The sequence below is a fragment of the Echinops telfairi genome, unplaced genomic scaffold (genome assembly GCF_000313985.2).
Source record: "Echinops telfairi isolate 266 unplaced genomic scaffold, ASM31398v2 ScPeMD7_7424;HRSCAF=8462, whole genome shotgun sequence".
Taxonomy (NCBI): Eukaryota; Metazoa; Chordata; class Mammalia; order Afrosoricida; family Tenrecidae; genus Echinops; species Echinops telfairi.
In genome coordinates this window covers 83,410,959-83,422,353 of record NW_022111324.1, presented here as the reverse complement: position 1 = coordinate 83,422,353, position 11,395 = coordinate 83,410,959, and the positions used below count along the sequence as shown (strand labels likewise).

At 37.9% G+C, this 11,395-nt stretch overlaps 1 protein-coding gene across 1 annotated transcript in view; it reads right to left on the bottom strand.

Moving 5' to 3' along the window:
• The window catches only part of GMDS (GDP-mannose 4,6-dehydratase), a 698,702-nt gene that overhangs the window by 550,621 nt on the left and 136,686 nt on the right, over positions 1-11,395 (bottom strand). Inside the window, exons 3-4 of the mRNA XM_004700180.2 lie at positions 3,350-3,437; positions 2,124-2,233 (exon numbers count right to left, since the gene is read on the bottom strand). Coding sequence (XP_004700237.1) covers positions 2,124-2,233; positions 3,350-3,437 — 198 coding nt within the window. The remainder of the gene's footprint in view (positions 1-2,123; positions 2,234-3,349; positions 3,438-11,395) is intronic.

Here is an 11,395-nt window from a genome sequence, read left to right as displayed (position 1 = left end):
GAGGACCTGATGCCGGGGGCTTAAGTGGAGAGGAAATGTTTTGAGAATGATGAGGGCAATGAATGTACAAATGTGCTTTACACAATTGATGTATGTATAGATTGTGATAAGAGTTGTATGAGCCCCTAATAAAATGATTTTTTTTTAAAGTAACAAATGACCTCTAACAGAACAACCCACGCCTTTTCCTGGCCCTCCAGAAGCCTCCAGCACTGCTGACATCCCTGCTAGAATTGGCCTCACGTATTAAGGCCCTTGATACAATTTCAACCACTCCATGAGCAGCTTTCCAATTATGAATGTCTACTTGTCCTCCTCCCATCCTCTAAAGGCAGGTCTGCCTTTCTCTGTCTGCCACCTTGTCATTTCAGATACATCCAGGGCTGCATTTACATCTCTCTATGTGGGATTTCCTCTAAGCCTCTGTGAAAGAGCGCTCTCAAACGGGACCTAATGAAAATGGTGGACACAAGTCTGAATTAGATGTCATTTTGTCCTAAGCTCCTGTTTCTGCTTTTCAGAGTACCGTATATACTTGACTATAAGCCGAGTTTTTCAGGACATTTTTAAATGCAGTTTTTGTGGTAAAATTAGGTGCCTCGGCTGATATTCGTGTTGGCTTATACTCAAGTATATATGGTATGTGGCCTATGACCACACTTTTGACCAAGATAACTTGTTTTGCAACGTTCTGAGATGGTCTACCAGAACACTACAGGAAACAGAAAGGACCGACTCTAGAACACAGAAATTCTGGCTAAAGTGGAGACCGAGAAAACATCTTGATAAATGACTCTTAAGAGACTATGTTGAATGTCACCTAATCAAATGTGCCCTTATACTCTTCCCAATTCTGTACAAAGTTCTGTAAAACTGAATACAAAAGATGTATTCTAATGCTCCCTCTTGGCAACACCATTTAACACTTTCATTTTGATAGCTGCCACTTCATAAATTTTCAAATATTGATAAAACCCTTCTTTAACGTTATAGGACTTTTCTCCCGTGTCAAAAGCAGGACTGGAGCAACCAGCCTAAGACTTGGAAGGCTTTCTTTCTCCATGTCCACGAGTAGACTTGGAGGCCGTCTGGTGAGCCCTCGTGGATCTTGAGCTCAGTCTTACAAAGTTGCAGCTCAGTTCTATTGTATTCAGATTTTCTTTCTGTCTTCTTTTGCATGGCCCTGAGTTGTGCTGAATCTACACATTTACAGAAGTTGCTACGGATCTTCTGCCCCACGCCCAAGGCCTCAGTGTCATGTTTCCATTTAGAACTCTGGCATGCCATGACCAAAATTGTTGGTCTCACTGGTGGCCACTTTGGGATTCTTTTTCAATTGTATGAATTAACTATTTGAATTCATTTGAATGAACAGTTATCTGCTTTTATTTCTAAGTTTCATTAGCGATCATGATTGGCCAAGTATAGAAATAGAATCCACCCCATCTCCTATCTCTGCTTCACAAACTTAAGTGAACAGAGGACATACCAATAAACACCTGAATGAAGCAGAGTCTTAGAACCCAGGGATGGAGATCTCAGGTTTACTGTGATACAATTCAGAGAAGGAAATTAAAGAGAAATAGATGGAACATAATAATAGAATCTGGGCAAAGGGAAAGAAAATCAAGCATTATGCTGAAGAGAAACAGCTAAAAGGAGCATTTCTTCCAATATTTTTATTGCTTATAATAAAAAGTAAATTCAGCTGATTTTAGCAGATTATTGGGACTCAAAAACTGTCTGCCAGTAGTACAACCCAAATTAAAAATTAATATGAAAATTGCCATTTTACTAACTTACATCATCTACCATTTTAACAAAACACTTTGCTCATAAAATGATTTGAAATGGCAAAAAAAAAATCACATCCAAGAGGACTCCAGGACTGTAGGATCAAGTAGAAATAAATTAATATGGCTATTTGAATGTTAGCACTAAGATGTGACTGCATTGTTTCATAACAGAGAACACAGTTTCTAAAAGTTTATTAAAATTATTTTCAGGATGTACTAATACCCAAACTAACACTGATGTGTAAGCGGAGATCAATGGTCATGTTATCTAATTAATAAGCAACAGACAGACAGAGTGGACACTCCATGACCTTGACAATGGCTTACTTTGACGTGGCTCTGGGCACCTAGGTTGTAGACCTCGGTGGGCTTTACTTCATTGATGATCTTCACAAGGCAGGTGCTGTCAGTGAGGTCACCGTAGTGCAACTTCATGTCTTTAAAATGCAGAAAAACACCATGAGGTGGAGGAAAACAGTGTAAATCCTACTTATAAAGCATCTAAATTGGAAATGGACATTTGGAAAGTTTGGAAGCCAAGATCACATCTGAACTGTTATATTTGGTGGAGCAGTAGAGTACATGTCTGTAAAGGATTTGTAGTGATGAGTTCTGATAACCTTTTATTATAAAATCACAAAACCATATGCTGGACAATGTTTTCAAGGACTTAAAAAATTCATAGAAAAGGAGAATTGAAATGGACATTTTACCATGAACTTTCACGGAACTTACATATAATATGGTTCCTATGTGACTGCAAAATGGGTTTATGAGAACGAGCTTAAGAATTCAAACAAACGAAACCTGGTAACAACGTGTGTACCTCTGGCGGAAACAGTGATAACAGTGATGATAGCTCAGTGTTTTATGCAATACTGCTATATAAATATCAAGACTTAAGTCTATGAAATGCCCCATGGAAGTCACATAATTCATTACAGGACAACTAATCTACCACAACTCATCCATCTTTCTTCAGTAGAATTGAGTGGGCTCAAACCATCAACCTGTCAGTTCTCAGCCAAGCAATTAACCATTATGCTACCTGGGCTTCTTAAACTGCTCAACTACATAAAGGCAATTTTATGAACAAAAATAACAAACAATTACAAATACTGCCAATGTTTTTTTCAAGCAATATGAACGAAGTGTTGATGGCCATTTGTTTTTCAACCTATTGTCACAAATTACTTTTGAAATTAATTAAATATGCAAGTATTGCTTGATTTGATAGAATGAATTTATAAAACCATGGAGTGCTCTACCAACATGAGGAAACAGGGTTCAAAAGCATTTCCTCTCTTGGATTTTTAGAAGCACCTAACCACCATCCTAAAACCAACCTGGATTAAGATGATGCTAGGGCCAAGGGGCAGCAAGAAATGGATGACTTGCAAAGTCTATAGATAATTATCAGTACAGGTAATCATGAGTAAATAACAGTGAATTGACAGGATCTGTAGCGAAAAATAAAATGACACCTAACGAATTATTCATAATATAGCACAAAGTTATATAATAGGATTCGAGAAGGGGGACAAAAGACTTACTTCCTTCAGTATGAGCCTGGGGATTCTTATAAAGATGCTCAATTCGGCCTGTATTGAATGAACTGGATCGCCGGACAATTCCATGCACCTGAGGTTCATGGTGTGTAAAGAGAAAAGTACATTGTAAGTGTGTGATGTAGTACACAATTCTGGAGTTCTTCTGCTCATGTTTAGCCTTATGAAAAAAATTCAAAAACATATCCTTCTTTTATTGAGGAAAACATTATTTCCAGATTAAAAGAAATTGTCCCATGGTTTAGTTTCCAACACCCCCAATCACCACTTGTCTACCACCAGAACCCTCCATCTTCGTCCATAGTGTTTTGACTGGCAAGGGCAACAAAGTAATTAGGAAATGATGTGAGTTCAGAATTAATGCTGACTTCAAAGACACTCAGATGTCTCCTTTTGCAACCACAAACCCTGAGGCTGTGTCGGTCACAACAACTTGCTGCCAGCTTCACGTGCAGCATGAGCCATGGGGCACTGGTGCCAACACATCTTTTCCAGGGTTCCCCAAACTCCCGCTTCTCAAATCTATTCTAGATATGTCTGCAGCTGCAGCTGCTTGTAGGTAGCATGTGGAAAAGCTAGAAAGCTAAATAGCAGGGTAGGGATAAGATTCATGTACTGTCTGATTTAAGGCATTAAAAAAATTCAAGTGAAGAGGAGTTTTTCTTTTTCTTTTAAATGTTTACCTTTGGCTTACCCGTGCAAAGGGAGAGAGAAAAGGCAGTTGAAACAAGAATGTGTACCTGTCAGACATTGAAGAAAAGACTGTTTGTGTCTGATACATAAGTGAAATTGTTCAAGACCCAATCCTACTTCCTCTTGGTGTCAGGACTGCCAAGGTTAATAGTGGCTCTGTCACCAGATGTACAAGTTCCCGTTCCATGGATGGTAGTTTTCATCCTTAACTTATTTTAGAATGTTTCTTCTAATATTCAGTGGATTCATCTGTAGCTGAATACTCTCTTATATTTTAACTAAATAATTTTCCATATATTTCAAACTATACTTAATTCTTGGCCTGACTCAAATATTCCGAATGCAAGGGGGAAATTATAAGCATGTAAGGCCTTCTTTTAAACAGAAATAAATGTCATCATCAATTTATATGGCAAACATGAGAAATTACTTTATGCAAAGGATACAACACACTCACATTTAAACTATAATTAATAATTCTGTTAGGTAAGCTGCTCGAGACAAAAAGAAAAACATCCATTGACACTGTTTTCCAAAAGAACTAAGCTGAAGAAAATCTGATAAATAAGAAAATATTTTAATAAGGGATCATCACTAATTTAACACTTTAGGAATCAAACATTAAAATTTAGAAATATTACATAGAGCTCGGCTACAGATATGTATTTATTGAGAAACGGAGAAAATAAATATTTAGGATAAATAAGCCTAAATAAGCTTACACCTTATTCTACTTCATGGTCTCCAATTTTCCAAGTTGCCATTTAATGCAATTGTAAATATGAACAGCTCTGTAAGTTAAATAAATTTTGTTTCATAAAAAGTAAGATGATATGCATATTTACGTATAACAAAATTAGTGTTTACCACAAAATTTATTTCTGAAATATAGATTTCACAAATATAAGTAGATTTCTAGTTCATTGGATAGAAAAATTTGCTACATTAAAAAATCGAGATTTTTAACTTAGGTGATAAAAATAGTAACAATTGGATCCATGCTATCTTCTTTTGACTACCATATTCCAAATAACTCAAATATTCCAACAACCCAAAACATAGAGAAATGCCTATGCAAATATATTGCACATAAACACAAAAGGTTCTGGTACAATTACTAAATTATCTCAATGGATTCAGCATAAAAATCAAACACTGTAAAGTTAGAACAAATATAACATAGGATTTCACTGTCATATTGATAACTAAAAGCCTTAGAAGCTAATGTTTTCATTGATGTTGTAGTTTAATTCAAAAAATAAAAAGTATACTTTAATTTCCTTTACTCCCAATATTTGGTATGTGTATACAAGGAAAAGAAAAACCTGCCAAATACTTAATCTATGACAGCAAGTATTATTCTAAGAACTAATGAAAGGCGGGTCTGTCTGCCTGAGACAGGTAAAATACAAACTTTTAGACAAGCCAAATGTATGCAAACTGGATAATCTAGTTAAGAATTTGAGATTAGCAGCCTTCTCTTTACAGAAAAAGAAGGATGTAGGGATTTTAAAATTTGTTTTTATAAAGATCTTTGGAAAGCTGTGAGAAATTACAAATTTGACTTAATATAAACACAATCAAAATATTAATCAAATAAAACAGTATCCTGAAGAATTGAGGTCTTAATATATAGAAGCGTGTGTTTTGACAAACAAATTTCATGTTTCATTAACTAGGGGATAAGAAGGAAAGTTCTCCAATGTCAAAACAGCATTGTTTGCCTGCGAAAGCAAGAGTTAGATTAGGCTTGAACAGGGAAATGCTTTATTCCGAAAGAATGGAAAATCACCACCATTGGATTTCAATTCTACAGTGTCCAGAATCTTAGCAGCAAGAGTGTCCCTCACCACTGGTGGAAAACATAGCTTATTTGAGCGATTTCAATAGTTAACATTTACATGGCAGTGTCCACATGCCAGGTGGGCACAGAGGAGGGGAGATAAACCAAAATGAAACTCACTGCCACCCAGTAAATGTCCACTCATAGTGACCCTACAGGACAGAGTAGAACTGCTCCCTGTGTTTCTGAGACTGTCACTCGATGGGCGCAGAAAGCCCCCTCTTTCTCCTGAGGAGAAGCTGGTGGTTTCAAACTGCTGACCATGCAGTTAGCAGCCCAACATGTAATCACCACACCACCAGGGTTCCAATATAAATACCCTTTATGTAAGGGTCAAAAAGTAGTGCAAAAAACCCCTAATAGAAATCTTTATTGAGCAAAAAATATCAAAATACGAAGCTACTGATTCTCTGGATACCTTCCATCTAGCTCTATACACTTCTGAAGATGGGGTTTTCCTCACTCTAACCCTCTCCTGAAGAATGTCGTGCTCTTCAACTTACCCACAACAAAAGGACAGTCTGGGCCTCCATCCGTATGGGATGCCAATTATGTCCTTTGCAATAGTGAAACGAAGTTCAGGGATCAAAAAGATGTCTGAAGGGGTAAGAACAGGGATGTGGGATGGATGGGCTAAGGTTTCCCAATGAAATTCTCCAAGGACATCCCTTGGTACCCTGAAAGAAGGAGCTGGTGCATTGTCTTAAGGGGGACAACAAAAAACAAACAAACAAACAAACAAACAAACAAAAAACTCCTTGAACTGTCCTGGACTTTTTCTCACCAACACAGCTTTCAATTTTCTAAAACCATCTTTCTAATACGCCCCTGTGGGTGTCCTGCATTCTTTGTGAAAAGCCTTTCAAGATTACTCCTCGGACACCCTCAAAAACAGTTGATGTAACATGATGAGGACTGAACAGGTCCAGTATACAATTAAATGACTCCAGCAGATCACCTTGGGAAGCCACTGTTTTCAGAGGACCTTTTTTTTGGTTTGTTTTATTGGCATGTAATTCACACATCATACAATAGCTCAATTATTTCAGGATTTATACAATCATCACCACAATCCGTTTTGCAACATTTTCTTCATTTGTGTACTCATCTTTATTGTCCTCATTTCCACCCCCAAACGCCCCTGGCATATACTCAAGGAAACATTTATCCAGTTAATATCTCTATATATTTACCTACCCTGGATCCAGATACAGAAAAACATTTTTAAAAATAATTTTATTGGGGGCTCGAACAACTCTTATCACAATCCATACATCAATTGAATCAGGCATGTTTGCACATATGCTTCCCTCATTCTTTTCTAGACATTTACTTTCTAATGAGCACTTGGTATCAGCTTCCCCACCACCCTCATAACCCTCGTGTGTATGATATGTGTATCTTATTAGTTCTCTTTCTCTCGAGAAGCCTAAGACATCCCGTGTGCCTCTTTCTTTTCTGGGAAGAACATTTCTCTCCCCATCAAGCTTGCCCACAGCACTTTTAGCTCATCTTTTATTTATTTTATTTACTTTTAGCTCATCTTCATAGTATTTATTTTGCCAGCCTTAAACTTCATTGCTCAAAAGTATATTGTTACTTGGTTTTGAGCTAGTAAAACTCCTTAAACAAGTATAAAGATGAAATTCAAAATAACTAAATAACTGCTTATAGAATCCAGGCCCACAAAACTAAGATGTCTTAAGACATCTTAGTCATCAGCCACCTGATTCCTGTTGGAACCTTTTGTTGCTGTGATTCTCAAACTGTCCTACCACGCGAGCAGCATCAACAACTGGGAACTTGCTAGAAAGGCCAAGTCTCCGGTCTTAGTCAAGATTTATCAATCTACAAGTTTGCCTTCACCTGGACATTAGGTGATTCTGATGTATACCAAAGGCCGAGAAGCACTGAGTTAGAAAAGGTTTCTATGCATTTGAAGCTTCCCCTTCTCAGGCAACTGCAAACAACTTACTGGGTCTGTCCTTGGACTCATGGTTTATGCAGCCACGATAACTCTGGAAACTTTCCAATGCAGCCTCTTTTAAGAATCACTCTCACATTTACTTTGATCTGAGCACAAACAGATGATGTCTGTGCTACCATATCCCTCTCCATAGCTTATTCTCAAACTATATCAACGGACCAGAACTTACCCATGTTGAATATACACAGATAAACCCTTTGTCCCTCATACCAACTCAACAACACGCACATTTCCTCGATACCACGCTGAGGCACTGCTGTTGCTCTGCTTTGTTTGGGGTACTACACTGTTAACCTGCATTGTTTATCATGTCTCTTTCCTTCTCTGCATTCATGAATCTCATGCCTATGCCAGATTCACTCACTCCATTATCTGTGTGTGGCCAAGTAGGCCTTCTGTTTTTCTCTATCAAAATCAAATGTGTTCTCATCATGTCAAATGCCAGTGTAATGGAAACACTAGCATTTCATGAAGCAGTCCTAGGCTCTCATTACATTTATTTCTCAACCCCTCATCCAGAGAAGCACATTTCTACATGTCCCCTGAAGCCAGGTATTTCTTTAATAAGACATCTGAATGAAGCTTTGTCTCTGTCCACAAGCTTCCCAGATTTTTCAGACAATATTAACAACACCCTTGTGCTCTTATTTCTTCTAGAGCAAGAATAACTAATGTCTACCACACTCAGACTAACAAAAGACCCTGTTTGTGTGATACCACATTCTCACAGAAAAGCCCCATCTCTACCAGGCGGTCTCAGCTGCGCCCTCTCTTCCTCTCAATACTGGAAATGCACAAAATGGCCTTCCGCATCTCTCACCTGAGCCCACCTCTTATACCTTAGAAAGTAAGTTAAAACCCACTAGTGCAAGCATCACTTCAATAAATTACATATAGCTTCAGAAATGTCACTAGCTCCTATGCAGACTTCACCGCATTCACAGCCACATCAAAGTCTTCTCTAGCTAAACTATACTCAGCCAGTCCCAAATGTTTGAAACTAGTAAATATTATTTCTCTCTGCCAAACATTTCCTTTTATATTTATTAAAGCATTAAGTTACTCTAGTCTGAGTGTGTGTGTGAATCTTCATCTAAACCGATTCCAGTGTAGTACAGATGGCCTACTCTAAAACATGTCTGCTCTACAGGACACGTTTCTATCATTCAGGTTTCCCAGGCATCTGTGTACGTGAACATAGGTGTGTGTAACATTCACAATTACATTTGTAATTACGTCTTCATATTTTTGCAACAAGTAGCTATTACAAAAAGTTATACCAACATAGATAATGATGTCAACAAACTTAGATGTGTGATTGATGATAGACTATATAGCTATCAATGAGAAAATTGAATTTCCACATGCAAAGGAAGAGAGAAAAGAAGGGAGGCAGGGAGGGGGAGAGAGAGAAAGGATACATGCCACACACACTCCATGCACAAGCAAATTCAAAATGGATTAAGGACCTTTAAGAAACATGAAATTTAAAACTATAAAATACTTAGAAGAAACTGCAGCATGAATGCTTTAAGACCTAGCTTTTAACAATTGATTTTATAATTTAATAGCAAACGTTCAATTAGCAAATTCAAAATAAACAATAGGACAGGTTTTTAATTTTTATTAAACCTTCAGAAACTCTAGGGAACAGTTCTACTCTGCCCTGAAGATTGCTGTGTTAGTCTGGGTATTTTAGAGAAATGAATCCACAGAAACTCATGTATACGAGAGAGTTTTATATAAAGGTTAAGTGCGCATCAAAAAAACATCCCAACCCAGTGCTGCCCAAACCCACAAGTCCAACATTAACCCATTAACCCATATGTCCAACACCAATCCACAAAGTCCTCCTCCATCTCACAAAACAGACGCAATGATGCCAACTGCAGGAGAAAAGCCGAGTCAGTGAATGTGTAAGCATCTCAGTGCTGGCGGAGTCTCCACACACGTGTTCCAGCAGCCAGGGCTGCATCGGGGTAGGTCCATGGCTTCTCCTCAGGGATGTCTTGCAGGAAGTGAACCTTACAGTTGAAGCAGGGAACTGGCTAAGGCAGCTGCACCCTGGTCTGATCATCAGAAAGCAAGAGACCCGAGAACTCGAAAGGCGAGGCTCACTGAGCCATTTTATCCCTCTGCCTTTCAATTAACCCCACATGTGTTTATCGGCCAGGTTGGCACAATAAACTAACAACCTCAACTGCTATTAGGTGAAAGCAACCAGTGCCACTGGGTATGTCCAAGAATAGGTTTCAGAGTTTCTTCTGATATCCAACCTGGGCTTTCCTTTCTTTCCTCTCTTTTTAATAACTTTTTGCTTTCTTCATGTCTGATGTTCTTGATGCTATCCCACTACTCATGTGGTCTTAGTCATGAGTATTCAATGAGTATTCATTGAGATGGTAGGTGTTTGGCTATCATGGATTTATTTCAGTTTCTTCAGCTTCGACTTACACTTGCAAAGGAGCAATTGATGGTTTATTCCAGTCAGGCTTTGGCCTTGTTTTGGCTGATATTGAGTTTCCCGACTGTCTCCTTCCACAGAAGCAGTTGATTTGATTCCTATGTATCCCATCTGGCTGGGGTTCCCATGTAAAATCACTTTTATTGTTGGAAACAGGTATTTGCAATGAAGAAGTTGTTGATCTTGCAAAATTCCATCTTGCAATTTCCAGTTTTATTTCTATCACCAAGGCCATATTTTCCAACTATTGATTCTTCCTCTTTGTTCCCAACTTTCACATTCCAATCTTCAGTAATTATCAGTGAATATTGGTCTAATCAATTTCAAATGGTACAAATTCATAGAATCCTTCAATTTCTTCATCACTAGCTGTAGTAGTTAGCTTGTGAAAACGGACAATAGTTGTACAATCTTGTCTCCTTTATAGGTATAGAGGTATATAGATGTTGTCCTATAATATATGACACTGTACTTTTCAGATCGACCTTGAAATGTTCTTTTTGATGATGAATGCAAGGCCATTCCTTTTGAATTTCATATTTATGGGGTGGGAATGTAAAAAGCTATTTTGCTTGTAGAAACAGTGTGGTGACTCCTCAAAACCTTCAAAGTACAAGTGATCAAGCAATTCCACTCCTAGGTCTACCCCTGAACGATCTGACAACAGAGACAGATGACCAGTGTGCACCACAGCACTATTCACAAGAGCTAGAAGGTGGAAATAATGTAAGTGCCCATTAATGGGTGTGTCAACAAACAAAATGTGTACACATACATATACTGAAGTACTACTCAGTATGAGAAACGAAGACTTGGCATATACTACAATATAGATGGAGACATCATGCTGAGTGAAATAAGTCAATTATAAAAGAGCCAATATAAAATGACAAGAATTGGCAAATGTACAAAGACCAAAGTCGCTTAGCAGTTATCAGAAGTGGGAGGGAGGAGAGAACCATTGCTTATGAAGTGCTATGTTTTGGTTTAGAGTGATAGAAAAATTACAATGAATAAGGGTAGTGTTGTGCAGCCAATTATTGT